Source organism: Malaclemys terrapin, chromosome 19 (genome assembly GCF_027887155.1).
Source record: "Malaclemys terrapin pileata isolate rMalTer1 chromosome 19, rMalTer1.hap1, whole genome shotgun sequence".
Classification (NCBI taxonomy): domain Eukaryota; kingdom Metazoa; phylum Chordata; order Testudines; family Emydidae; genus Malaclemys; species Malaclemys terrapin.
This window is the reverse complement of record NC_071523.1, coordinates 399158-414172: the sequence shown is the minus strand read 5'-3', so window position 1 is coordinate 414172 and position 15015 is coordinate 399158. Positions and strand designations below refer to the sequence as shown.

General features: G+C 43.9%; 1 protein-coding gene across 9 annotated transcripts in view; it reads left to right on the top strand.

The window, feature by feature from the left end:
- EIF4G3 (eukaryotic translation initiation factor 4 gamma 3) overlaps window positions 1–14181 on the top strand; it is a 390421-nt gene extending 376240 nt beyond the window's left edge. For all 9 annotated transcript variants that reach the window (XM_054008991.1, XM_054008989.1, XM_054008988.1 and 6 more), the window contains 3 exons: window positions 5128–5209; window positions 10570–10716; window positions 13523–14181. In XM_054008991.1, coding sequence (XP_053864966.1) covers window positions 5128–5209; window positions 10570–10716; window positions 13523–13704 — 411 coding nt within the window. In that variant the 3' untranslated portion in view covers window positions 13705–14181. The remainder of the gene's footprint in view (window positions 1–5127; window positions 5210–10569; window positions 10717–13522) is intronic.
- The last annotated feature ends 834 nt before the right edge of the window (window positions 14182–15015 follow it).

Genomic DNA, 15015 nt, shown 5'->3' with positions numbered 1-15015 from the left:
AACAAGAATGATTAAAGGTCTTGAGAACATGACCTATGAAGGAAGGCTGAAAGAACTGGGTTTGTTTAGTTTGGAAAAGAGAAGACTGAGAGGGGACATGATAGCAGTTTTCAGGTATCTAAAAGGGTGTCATAAGGAGGAGGGAGAGAACTTGTTCACCTTAGCCTCTAAGGATAGAACCAGAAACAATGGGTTTAAACTGCAGCAAGGGAGGTCTAGGTTGGACATTAGGAAAAAGTTCCTAACTGTCAGGGTGGTTAAACACTGGAACAAATTGCCTAGGGAGGTTGTGGAATCTCCGTCTCTGGAGATATTTAAGAGTAGGTTAGATAAATGTCTATCAGGGATGGTCTAGACAGTATTTGGTCCTGCCATGCGGGCAGGGGACTGGACTCGATGACCTCTCGAGGTCCCTTCCAGTCCTATAATCTATGAATCTATGAATCTATAAGAGGCCTCCTCCCCAGTCCTCGTCTGCCCATGTGCCTGGCTCCACCAAACAATCATTGGGGTCTAAGCAGGCCTTTTGAAGTCACACTTGAGGATGGCATACCAGGACACTGTCTGGATCCATCTTCCCCAATTTTTGAGGACCAGTTATCTCACTTGTATCAGGCAAGGGCCCACATTATCTTAGATCACTGGGTGCTACACACGATTGGACTGAAATACACCATTCAGTTCAATTGTTTCCCTCCTTCCCACCCTCCATCCCCTGTCCCTCTTCAGGGACCCTTCTCACAAGCAACTTCTAGCCCAAGAAGTGTGGATGCTCTTGGAGGTGGGAGATGTAGAGGAAGTTCCTCCAGAGCTAAGGGGCAGGGGGTTGTAGAACCCTGCTATTTCCTAATCCCGAAGGCCAACGGCAGTCTCAGACCCATCCTAGATCTGTGAAACCTCAATAGATTTATAAAGAAGCTGAAGTTCTGCAAGGTCTCCTTGGCCTCCATTATCCCTTCTCTGGATCCAGGGGACTGGTATGCCACCCTCGACTTAAAGAACGCTTATTTTCACATTTCAGTCTTTCAAGGTCACAGAAGATTTCCTCTGATTCATTGTGAATCGGGTACACTACCAGTTTACTGGGCTGCCTTTCGACCTGTCTACACCCCTTCGGGTATTCACGAAGTGCCTGGCAGTCATTGCAGCCTTCTTGAGGAAGCAAAGGTGGAGGCAAATGTTTGGTTAAACTGTCAACCTTCAAGAAGATAGGTCTGTTGATAAACATGCAGAAATTGACACTCTCACTAGGTCAAAGAATAGAATTTATAGGGATGGTCCTCAACTTAGTCCAGGCCAGAACCTTCCGGAGACCAGGTTCCAGGCCCTAGGCACGATCATAGAGAGCCTTAGAAACCACCACCATGGCAAGAAACTGCGTAAAACTCCTGGGGCACATGGCCTCATGCACTTAAGTGGTGCAGCATACAAGATTATGACCTAGACCTCTCCAGACTTGGCTAGTGTCCGTGTACCAGCTGGGCGAAAATTGCTTGGACATGGTTCTCACACTTCCCCCTTTGTTAATCACCACTCTCCTTTGGTGGTTGGACCCAAGGACACTATTTGTAGGTGTCCCATTCTCAAGACCACATCTGTCAATGTCTCTTGTTACTGATGCATCTGCGCTGGGTTGGAGGGCTCAGTGAGGGTTACTCAGAACCCAGGGCTCTGGTCCCAGGTAGAGCTCTCGCTACACATCAACACGGGGGAACTCAGAGCAATGTGCCTTGCCTGCCAAACGTTCCAGCCCCACCTGGAAGGCAAATGCATGTTGGTACTCACAGACAACACAACAGCAATGTTCTATATAAACAAACAGGGTCGAGCGTGCTCCTCTCACCTATGCCAGGAAGCCCTTTGCCTGTGGGAATTCTATATAACCCATTCAGTCCACTCAAGGCCTCCAATCTTCTGCACACAGAACAAGTTAGTGGATCGTCTTAGCAGATCCTTCTCCAATTATGAGTGGTCCATTCACCCAGACATCGTGAAGGACATTCTGCAGAGGCGGGGAGATCCCCAGATAGACTTGTTTGCAACGAGACACAACAGGAAGTGTCTGCAGTTCCTGCTCCTTCCTGAATCACAGCCCAGGCTCACTCACAGACATGTTTCTTCTCCCTTGGAAGGACCATCTCTTTTATTTTCTCCCATTCCGCTCATACACAAGGTCCTGCTGAAAGTCAGAAAGGAAGGAATGAGCCTGATCCTGACAGCCCCGGCCTGGCCACGTCACCAGTGGTTTACCAGCCTTCTGGACCTCTTGGTGGAAACACCAATCAGCTTGCCTCCATTTCCAGATCTAATCTTCCATGACCACGGCCATCTATATCATCCAAACCTCAAGTCCCTTCATCTCACAGCCTGGAAGCTCCATGGCTGAACCCCTTGGAGCTAACATGTTCTGGACTGGTTCGAGAGGTCCTTTTAGGGATCAGGAAACCATCCACTAAAGTTACGTACCTGGCAAAGAGGAAAAGGTTCTCTGTCTGGTTAGCACAGAAAGGTGTTTCACCCACGCAATCATCAGTGCCATTCATTCTGGATTACTTACTTCACCTGAAGCAGCCAGGGCTATTGGTGTCATTGATAAGAGTCCACCTGGCTGCACTTGGGGCATTTCACTCGTGGGTAAATGGCTGGTCCATCTTTACAAACTTGATCTGAAGTAATTTCCTCAAAGGCCTGTACAAACTGTACCCCCAAGTGCTACAACCAGTCCCACCCTGGGATCTCAACCTGGTATTGTTGAGGCTCATGGGTCCCCCATTTGAGCCATTGGCAACATGTTCTCTCCTCTACTTGTCCTGAAAGGTGGCCTTTCTGGTGGCCATTACTACGGCTAAAGAAAGGTCTTGGAGATTAGGGTTCTTACTTCAGAACCTCCTTACATGGTATTCTTCAAGGATGAGGTCCAGCTGCACCCTGACCCAGCCTTCCTGAAGGTTGTTTCACAATTCCATAGTAACCTGGACATATTCTTCTAGTCTTCTATCCAAAACCACATGCCAATAGCCAGGAGCAGAGATTTCACTCACTAAATGTCAGACATGTGCTTGCCTTCTACATAGAAGGACTAAATCATTTCGGAAAACTACACAACTCTTTTTGGTGGTGGATGAAAGTATGAAAGGTCTTCCAGTCTCAGCCCAGATAATTTCATCATAGATCACTTCTTGTATCTGCACATGCTACGACGTAGCGAAGATCCCTGCTCCGTGCCTGACAGCACATTCCACAAGGACACGAGCATCTTCAGCTGCATTCCTGGCAGAGCTCCCAATCCAGGACATCTATAGAGTAGGAACATGCTCTTTGGTCCACACTTTTGCATCATACTGTGCCATCACTCAGCAGGCCAGAGACAATGCTGGATTTGGCAGAGCGGTGCTACAATCTGTTTGTCAATGAACTCCGAACCCTCCTCCTATACCTGCTTGGGAGTCACCTGTATTGGAATGGACATGAGCAAGCACTCGAAGAAGAAAAAATGCTAACCTTCCATAACTGTTGTTTTTTGAGATGTAGTGTTCATGTCCATACCAAACTCCCACTCTCACCAGGACCGTCCTTAGGATTTATGGGGTCCTACGCAGTATTCTTAAACTGGTGCCCCTATGCTCGGTGCAACTGGTGCCCCTACGCCGGTGCATTTGGCTCTGTGAATATGGCCCCTGCCTTCTGCTTAGTAAGGAGACTGCAGCATGCACTGGGTGTGCGGGAGCTGATCCGCTCTTACCTGCTGTCCCGGTCATAGGCGTGGACTCCATGGGTGGGAGCTGCAGGGCTGGAGCAGAGCGGGGAGGTCAAGCACCCCCCAGCACGATGAGAAGTCGGTGCCTATGATAGTGGTGGTGCCCCAAATTTTCGGGTGCCCTATGCAGCTGCATATGCCTAAGGATGGCTCTGACTCTCACCCCCACCCCTCTGTTGGAGATAGCCAGCAAGGAGAAACAGAGGGGGTGGCAGGGCCCTGTATCTGGCACTATGAGGGCACGACTCCAGGGGGCACCAGAACTGACCCAACGGATACCACTGAGGGGAAAACTTTCCGGCGACGGTGCTTGAGGTGAGCACACACCTACATTGAATGGACATGAGCAACACATCTCGAAGAACAACAGTTGTTACTGATTTTTAGTAACTGATTTTTATTCAATTAAATTAATAGCAGGTTTAAAACAAATAAAAGGAAGTTCTTCTCACAATGCAATGTCAACATGTGGGACTGATTGCCATGGGATATTATGAAGGCCAAAAGTATACCTGGGTTCAAAAAGAATTAGATAAGTTCATGGAGGATTGGTCCATCAATGGCTATTAACTGAGATGATCAGAGAATGCAACCCCATGCTCTGGGTGTCCCTAAACCTCCAACTGCCAGAAGCTGGGACTGGATGACAGAGGATGGATCACTCAAATTTGCCTTGTTCAGTTCATTCCCTCATCTAGCATTGGCCACTGTCAGAGACAGGATAAACCATTGGTCTGACACAGTATGGCTGTTCTTATCTCGATGTATGCTTGCAACTAAATGTAGGTCAGCACCATTTCAGCTTTCTGTTGTTAACACAGTTTGTCAGAAACAGGTCATTTTTCTACTGCTGTAGAGTCAGCATGGTCCGGAGGAGAGATCACAAGACTGAAAGTCTGGGAACATCTCAGTTCTGGTTCTGGTCCTGGCTTTGTCATCAGCTCTCTTGTAGATTTGGGCAAGTCATTTAACCACTTTGTCAGTTTCCAATCTGTATGATGAGGATAAGGCTCACTTTACAGGGGTATTGTGTAGTGTGACTAATTAAAAATTGTCTATCATTTTGGAAATGTAAAATGTTGTATAAATGCCAAGTATTATTTCTCTAGATAAATGAATAGTGAACGTGTGTAGTTCAATAGATTGTAGTGTTGATTACAGGAGATATATTGGCAAACATTAACACAGCTGAGCTATTTTCAAGAAGTTTAATGGGGAAGATGAATTTTTACACAAGGGATGGATTGGATTCCTACTGCAGCAGCTTTCACTGAACTTGCACTTAGTGCCAAATTCAGCAGTGGATTTTGGAAACAGTTTCTGTTGTACATTAGAGTGCTTTTAACTGGTCCATTTACTCTTGATTTCAGGCTAATCTAGATGAAGGCCAAATGAGTTCACCTACATTCCTTAGAGCTTTAATGACAGCAGTTTGTAAAGCAGCCATTATAGGTGAGTAACTTTCAAGCTAAGGCTGTACAAAACAATCAAATATGAAAGTAATGAATTTACAGATTACTTGGGTTTTAACCACTTATTTTTCTGTTTGAGGCTGGCTAACCTTTGATACAAATTGTGCATCAAGATTTTTTTCTCCCAGATTGTACAGTTTTAGTGCTGGAGAAAGTGAAGTACTGATACCACTGTCAAGAGCCAGTCATAGTGCAGGAGAGATGTGCCACCTGCCCCTTCCCAAACATAGGTCTACCAGTGCCCCTCAAGTCTTTACCTGCAGCAACTGGGTCCCCCTTGAGCAGGGACTTCCACCTCTGTTGATTTATGCCTGATTGTTGATTTTCCAATGTAGATGAAAATCCACTAGATGCTATTCTGAAACAGGTTCTGTTTTTTTCTGGTGCTCTAAATACAAAATTGGACTTAAAATCTTTGCAGAGGTCCCCACTGTCCATGGAACATGGAGAGTGCAGTATTTCACTTTCAAAGTTTGATACTAGAGAAAAGTAAATTTATGTGGCTTAAATACTGCTGTTATTTTCCTCTGAGATAACAGGAATCATGAGAATGTGCTAACAAAGCAGCTACTATTTTACAGGTGTCTGGATTGAACTGTCTGTGAGGTTTCAGCCTTTCAAAAACCATTCTTTCTTTCAAGTGTTTGCTGTTGGGATGGGTGTGATTGAATTTCATCTCACTGTTGCATGGATTTCAGAGAGGCCAAAATCCAGGGAGAGCTTTTTTCTCTGAGAGTATAATCTTCTTGAGGCCACCTACTGTTAAAGTCTAGATGCTGCAGGATTTTATCATTCATATTTAGGGGTTTCCTGATACATCCTTGCTCTGTAAATATCAGTAATGTCTTGTTCTGGTTTTGTTTTCTATCATCTCTATCTAGGTTTATTTATTTTTGCTCAGATTTTCTCTATCTTGCTCTTTTGTTTATATGCTGGCTAAAAGTTGCTGAATATTTTTCTACAGATAACTCTTCCCATGGGGGTGTACATTTTTGTCGACTTCTAGCAGGGTTTGATATACTTTGATTTTCTTATTTGTGATTTAGTGTTCTATTCCTGTTTGTCTTTTGAAAGAAAAATGTCCTTGTAATTATTTCAAATCTCTGGGAAAAAAGAAAATGTTCAGCCTCTCTTTGTGTGTAGATGTTCAAGTATTCAAGTGCATGTGCATACATGAAGGCTGGATAGAGGCCTCACTGAAAATGTGGTCCAGAGTTTTTGAAAGTGTTCACTATATTTGGGGAGTGGGAAGCATTGAGAAGCAGATTATATGTTCTTCGAGTAGTGTCCCTAGGAGCACTCCACTGTAGGTGTATCTGCACCCCTGTGCCTCTAATGGGAGATTTTAGGTAGCAATATCTGTTCAGTGCTCTCCCTTCCTTATGGTCTGCCTTGAGCTGCCATGGCCAAATATGATTTTATTATAGAAAACTCAATGTTTTTCTGGACCATTTACCGAAGACACAAAAGGAACAGTTTTAGGCTATTGTCAAAGGTCAGTTAATATCCAGAATGGCACTACAGACAGCACTGGACACAGCCTATACAGCGGCCCGCTCCATGTCTGTGGCGGTGGTAATCAGGCGGGCTTCTTGGCTACATCTTTCTGGTTATCCAAAGAGCTGCAGACAAGATCTCCCATGTGAAGGGCCCACTCTTTGCGGAGAAGACAGACTCTTTTCTTCACCCCTTGAGGGATTCCCAGGCTACATTATGCTCCCTGGGAATCTACACTGCAGGACAGAAGAGAAGATATAGCTTTCAGCCACAGCACAGGTCATGACCTCCTCGGTACCCACCATCTCAGTGCTGTTATGAGCTGCAGCATAAGAAGCCCAGGGTTCAAAAGTGGAAGCAGTCAGCACCCCAATCTGCAACCTCTTAGACTGCCTCTTCTAAGCACTTTTGATGGGTTGGTAGAACCCCGAACAATTATACTTTGCAACATTAGCTGCTGCTACACGTCATGCCCCTTCAGAAATTGCCTGCCCCTTTCACAGCAGTTTGGAGACTATCATCTCTGACAGATGGATCTAGGAGATTATTTAAAAGGGTTACGCCATTCAATTAAAGTCTCTCCCCATTCTCTCTCTCCTTCCCTGTCCCTCTTCAAGGACCCTTCTCATGAGAACGTCCTTCGTCAGGAAATAGCTCATTTGTTACGCCTAAGGGCCATAGAACCAGTCCTGGCTCAACTCAGGGGCAAGGGATTTTACTCACATTATTTCCTGATCCCCAAGGTGAAGGGAGGTTAGAGACCCATTCTAGATCTAAGGGCATTAAATAAATATGTGAAGGCGCAAAAGTTCAAGATGGTCATGCTAGCAGCCATTATTCCAGCTCTAAAGAAGGAGGTTGGTTTTCAGCCCTCAACCTACAAGATGCCTACTTCCACATCACACAGGAAATTCCTACGATTTACCTTTGGGCAGGACCATTATCAGTACAGGATGCTCCTATTCGGCCTCTTGTCCACACCCACAGTATTCTCCAAGATTCTCGCCGTCATAGCAGCATATCTACAAACATTGGGCATTGTCTACCCATACTTAGACGACTGCCTCCTCAGGGCTCCCTTGTTCAAGGACACCATACAAGCCACCCAGATGACCATGCGCACATTTGCACAGCTGAGCCTGCAGCTCAGCTTACAGAAATCAACACTGTCCCTGGTACAGTGACGAGTTTATGGTGCCAACCTCTACACAGTACAAGCAAGAGCACTCCTCTTGCTACCCAGCTTCAGCACCCTCACAAGTCTCAGAGAGACTGTTCAGGCCAGCCCCCAAACATTGTCCAGAAACTGCCCGCAGCTGCTTGGTCATATGGCAGCATGCACCTTCGTCACCCCAAATGCCCAGATGTTCATGAGATGTCTTCAGATATGGCTCAGTTCTATCTATTCCCCGATCAGGGACAGACTAACAAAACTGCTATCACTGCCCTCTGCAGTAAAGCACTTATAGACTGGTGGAAAGACCCATCCAATGTCCGAGTAGGCATGCCATTCGTGCAACCACCTCTGACTCCCTAATAAGCTGGGGAGCTCATCTACATGACCACAAGGTTCAGGGCAAGTGGGCTGCCACGGAAGCAACCCTCCATATCCATCTTTTGTAGCTAGCGGCTGTCAGGAACATCTGTGCACACTTTCTCCCTTTCATCAAGAACACACACACGAAAGTCATGACAAACAATATGACCTGTATGTTTTACATAAATCGCCAGGAGGATGCCAGATCTCCTTCCCTCTGCACAGAAGCACTCAAACTGGAATTGGTGCATCGGTCACAACGTGCTCATCTCAGCAATCTATTTACCAGGGATACAGAACGTGACAGCCGACAGTCTTAGTTGAAACTTTTCTCACGACCACGAATGGGAACTGAACTCAGAGATGCATCGAGACATATTAGCCCTTTGGGGAATCCTGACTACAGATCTCTTCACTACTTCCTGGAATGAGAAATGTCCTCTTTACTGCTCCAGGGCTGGCCTGAGGAAACATTCATTGGGAGATGCCCTCATCCTCCCATGGGACAGGGACTTCTTGTATGCCTTTCCCCATTTCCTCTTCTAGCCAAGATCCTGCTGAAAATTCAATGAGACAAAGCGAAAGTTATTCTGATTGCCCCCTTCTGGCCAACACAAGTCTGGTTCCCTTAAAGTACATCTCATGGCCATAACTGCTTTCCACCATCAGGTAGATGGATGCTCAGTGTTCCCTCACCGAGATTCCTTAAGGCAGGGGTTCTCAAACTGGAGGTCGGGACCCCTCAGGGGGTCACAAGTTTATTACATGGGGGGTCGTGAGCTGTCAGCCTCCACCCCAAACCCCACTTTGCCTCCAGCATTTATAATAGTGTTAAATACATTTTAAAGTGTTTTTAATTTATAAGGGGGAGGGGTCACACTCAGAGGCTTGCTATGCTAAAGGGGTCACCAGTACAAAAGTTTGAGAAACACTGCCTTAAGGGCATTGGGAATCTCTTCCCACATGTGAGACCACCCGCTCCAGCCTGGGATCTTAACCTAGTTCTCAGGGCTTTGACTAGACCTCCTTTTGAGCCCATGGCAACTTGGTGTCTCTTTCACCTGTCCATGAAGACAGCATTTCTAATTGCCATCACCTCAGCTAGGCACATAGGAGAAATAGCAGTCCTGATGGCACACCCACCCTACACAGTTTTTTTTAAAGACAAAGTAATTCTGAGGCTGCCTCCCACTTTTCTCCCTAAAGTTACCTTCACTTTCCATATGAATCAACAGATCCACCTTCCTTTTTTCCCCAAAATCACATTGTGATAACAGGGAGGCAATTCTGCATATGCAAGATGTTAGAAGCATTCTACTTGGACAGGACTAAGGACTTCAGGAAGTCCTCTAAACTCTTCTTTTCACTTATGGAAAGATTCAAAGGCTCCGTGATATCGGCTTAAAGACTATCCAAATGGGTCTCTGGTTGCATTAATCACTGTTACCAAGGGTGCAACCTGTTGCCTTCATCTGGAGTTTGTACGCACTCCACAAGGTCAATTTCTAACTTGGTCAAATTTTTTAAAGATGTCCCTATCGCAGAAATCTGCAGAGCAGCACTTTGGGCTTCTGTCCACACTTTCACAGAACATTATATGATCACTGGAGATTCAGCCTTTGATGCCATCTTCAGCTCCACAGTACTCTCTGTAGTAACAGAGTCTACTTTTTGAAGCCCCAGCCCTCCATGGAGAATACTACTGTGAAGTCATTTGCACTCTCATTACCACTACAAAAGTTATTTTTCCTCCCTTGGTATCCTATTGTTAATTGAATTGTCTTGTTAGACTGACCTCACACTTGGTAAGGCAACTCCCATCTTTTCATGTATTTATACCTGCTCCTGGTATTTTCCACTCCATGCATCTGATGAAGTGGATTCCAGCCCATGAAAGCTTATGCCCAAATAAATTTGTTAGTCTCTAAGGTCACAAGGACTCCTTGTTGTTTTTGCTGATACAGACTAACACAGCTACCACTCTGAAACCTGTCATCTGCAGTGGAGCACCCAGAGGGACATTACTCAAATAAGAAGAGGAAGTTACTCACCTTGTGCAGTAATACCATGGTTCTTCAAGGTGTGTGTTCCTATGGATGCTATGGGGAGTGAGAAGCACTGAGAAATAGATATGTTCCTATCGTAGAAATAGCCCATATTCTTTTGGTTCCCTTTTGGTTCAGTTCTCTTCCCATTTCTGACTAACCTGAGTTTGTCGTTTCTATTTGAATAAATAAATATGATGAAAAACCTGCCCCTGGCCTCAGACCCACCAAAAGTAACCCTGATTCTTCTTTTCTCTCCAGCGGATTCGTCTAGTTTCCGTGTGGACACTGCTGTTATCAAGCAGAGAGTGCCGATCTTACTCAAGTACCTAGACTCAGATACAGAGAAGGAACTACAAGCACTTTATGCACTACAAGCATCAATAGTAAAACTTGATCAGCCTCCTAGTAAGTGTTTTTTTGTGTTTGGGATTTGAAAAATCACTATATGGCATTGAAGGAAAAGATCCAGGTGGAGAATTAGATTTGGGTCTCAGATAGAGTCTGGTAGATTGTGCTCTTCCTGAAGGGGGAACAGACTGGTTAGGTGGTTGCGAGGGGGCTGAAGGCAAACTACTATTATAGCATCCAATTATACAGTGCATGGCTGTAGACCAATACTCATCCCCACCGTCCTGGCTGAAGGTGAGCTCCACTATTGGCTGCCACCATAAGCAGCCAAGAAGGAAATGCCCATACTGTGGAAAGAAGAAAAAGAAAAATTTCAAATCCTCTGCTGCATTTAGTAGCAATTGCTCTACTTACTCACATTTCAGGGCAACTGCACCTGCACACCACACCATAAGCCCCTGAGGGCATCTCCTCTTGGGTCTTCAGCCGTCACCTCTCTTGGTTAGAGACCCGGGTTTCTCTCCCTCCTGACAGGAGTTTTTGCAGGCTGTACAATTCCCTCTCTAGACTGTGATATCCCCAGCAAGCCAGGCTGCCTAAACAGGCCAACGTCTGCACTTTGCTTTCTCCCCGAAGGCTGTGAACAGTTGTAATTGCCAGCAGTCCCAAGTTACCACACAGCCCTTTCTAAGCAAGTACATTTATTCTTAAGACTAAAGCATTACAGAGAAAAATTATTAAAAACCATAAAAGAACCTACATGCACGATAATAAGCCTACCAGACTCCAACACATCTCAGCTCCAACCAGGACTCTGGTGGAAGTCAGTTCTTCAAACCCAGCATGGGTTTTTTTCTTTGATTACATGTTCATAATAGACAGCCTTAGCTTAGAACTAAAACACTCATGAATAGGTCAGTCTTTCCTTTATACAGCTTGGGCCTTTGATCTTGAGACTCTGGGAACAGGTAATCAGCAGACAATGGTCTCCTCAAGGCATAACTTCTAAAGGCTGGCTTTTTGCATAAACGGGGTGGGGAATTTGCATTCATCTCCCCCTAGAGATTCCCCCAAGCAAATCACTTGACCCTGTTTGTCCCCAAAGTCAATTCTTGTCTGGCACGTTGTTCAGTACAGTCATTTGAAGTTCATAATACTTCCCAGGGTTCACATCACATTTCCTCCCTGGAGAGATTACATACAAACCTGGCCCACAATCATAGATAACCTTTCCATTTAATGTAATGGACTCCAAAGATTCTTAAACTTAATTCAGTAAGGTTTTTCTAGGATACTTCAAGAAATCTCCATATCTGTAACATAGATGCTGTCATAATTTCTAAACTAGTGAAACTAGGTAGCTCAGAATGGCCACTGTAGATTCTGTTCCATGGCCATTTGCTGGTATACACGCACACGCTGCTGCCTTTCCAGCCCTCTGTTTAGCATATGACAGCATGTTCTGTAGCATCAGAGGAAACTTTACTTTAGCAACTGTGTATTTAACCTTCATAGCCTGCATAATCAGGGCACAACCACTATTAACAGCAGTTCCCACTACTTGCTATTCCACTTCTCACTGTAATAAAGGCTGTGGAGATTAATGGAAGGAGGAGGCACACATTAGGACCCTGGGGGGGGGCTCTGGGTGATCGCTTCTTCCCACCACCCAACACAGATATATTGAGGTTGAGTAGTGTCCGCAAAAGAGAAACTAAACAACTAATTATTCCTTAAGAAAGGTTTTTAATGACTTACAACCATAAAGGCAACACAGACAAAATGTGCCTAGTGACTTAACATGTATTGTAACCATTCCCAACCAACACACATTTATATGAAATACTGATACATTAATTAACTATACTTTACTAATTTTAACCTTCCTATTAACTTATTTAACAACTTATAAACTTTTACTGGCTTTTATGATAAACTGAATGACAGCTTATACTGAAGACAGCCACAGCAACATGCAAAGCTATTATTGTTTACAAACTACTAGCTTCACCAGCGCTGTACCTGCTTCCAGCAAGGCACAAAACATATACAATTACTATATATTGATTAACTATTGACTACTACTATTTTTAAACAACTTAAACAATTTACTAATATACTTAAACTATGGTATTAATACAGATTTAAGATTAACGAGCTCGAGCACAACCAGACCTCTTCAGTCCGAAGCCTTACCCTGCATTCTTCCAAAGATACATTACCTTTCAGTCGACGGTTTCCTGCACTGGCCAGGCACAGATAGTCGGTGAAGCGCAAGTCCCTTTGGTTCAGGGGGTGTATGTGAGTCTGACAAAGAGTGATCTCTTTTAGGTCAACACACACACAAAACACTTGCGTCTTCACACCTTATTTATATGGTATTTGCTGGCCGTGTTTCAAAACAGGTCAACCAATGAAAGTGGCCAAATGTTTCAGTGTGGTATTTGCAGTTGTCTTGATCTTATGAACTGTGCACCTGTGCTCAGCTCAGCTCTTCTCTATGCGGCTAACTGTGGTCAATTTGCTAGACTCAAAAATGCTCAAGTTAGCTTAAAGAGGTATTTGGTTGCAGAGCATAGTAACCACACGTCTGTATCTATCTTTACAGAGTTTCCTTCTTAGTCTATAAAGCTTCCTAACTAGATTATGCTTATGCTTGCAGGATTCAACTGTACTCGCTTCTTACAACTTCCAGAAGTTTTAGGCCTAACACTGCTTAGCCTGACACTACTTGACAAGGCTTATGCACATTAATCACAAAGGCCACTTTTATTCAGGTTTTAAACTGATATCTCTAATCATTTCTGTATTTCCTTGTCTACCAACTACTGTACATTACTAAACAGATGTTTCCCCCTTGCAGATCTGTTGCGGATGTTTTTTGATTGCCTGTATGACGAGGAGGTGATATCAGAGGATGCCTTCTACAAATGGGAAAGCAGCAAGGACCCAGGAGAGCAGAATGGGAAAGGAGTAGCACTGAAATCAGTCACAGCGTTCTTCACATGGCTACGAGAGGCTGAAGAGGAATCAGAGGATAATTAAAACTTAAAATACAGAAAACAAAACAAAAAAAAGAAACAATTTAAGTATTTTTTTAAAAAGTTTCACGTCTTCGCCAATCACAGTGCAGCAAGGCCAATTCTCGCGCATAACCCCCTCCTTCCCCCACATATGCACGAGTGGGAGAGGAAAAAAAATAGATAAACATAAAGGTGATCATGGAGGAAAAAGGTACTTGGGGAAAAAAAGTAAACTTCAAACCTGAGGGCGGGAGCACTAAACCAAAATACATGTATTATTTATAGAAAATATTTTCTGTTTTAATCATTTTTTCTTTTCTTTTTAAACAAGGACTCATACTTTAAAAAACAGATCTGTTTAGCAAAAAAAAGTTGAAAACTTTAATTTATTATTTTAAGGACTGCAAATGCCAGTGTAATTTTTACATTTGCAGTTTCTGTAAACAAATTGTATGATAGAAAAAAGCAGAGAAATAAATTACCCTCCCTTTCAGCTGCACCTCAGTTTTGTTTCAAAGCATGGTAGATAAACTTTCAACAGGGTTTGGGGTAAGCTACATGAGGGAGAGATCTTTTTTATTTTTTTTTAATTGTCGTCATATTTTTCTGCCTGCCTCTCAGCTTGCTTCAGAGATTAAAAAGAAAATTGTAATCAAAACATACATAACCTTGGAACCGAAGGAAATGCATTTGAGAAAAATGCTGTGGACCAGAGTGCTCCAAGAAAAACTCATTCAAAACAAAGTGCTACCCTGGGGGAAAAAAGTACTAGTGATATTTTCAAAACCTTTAGAACGACTTTAAGGCTTGTAAATACATAGAACAAATATTTAAAAAAAGAAAGAAAATGACTCAATAGTATTTCTTTTCACTTTGAAAATATAAAGAACAAAAATAAAGACAAACATTGCAAGTTTACAAGAAAGTAAAGCGATTTCTCCTTTAGAGAGCTGCTGAATGCGCCACCATTTCTGAGTGGTGCTGTCTTCCTTCTCAATGTGTAGATTCTGGATCCAAATTTGTTTATATAGTGTGTGTGTATGTGTCTCTACACCAAAAAAGAGGGTGTAGGCCATTGCGGTAAATGTGGGGTTGCTGCTTGGGAGACCCTTTTTGCAGAAGTTAAGGCTGAGGAGCAGCTAGCTGCGTCACTATACAAGCTAGGTTTATCCAATTTCAAATACTTCTCCTCTAGGCTGGGAGATGACCTATGGGGGCAATAAAATAACTGACCCCTGCTTAATTTTGCAGCTGTTGGACTACAGTGTGTCTTGTGACCCAAGAACACTGCATTGTTATGGTGGTAGCTCTATCTAAACAGGTTGCAGCCTTG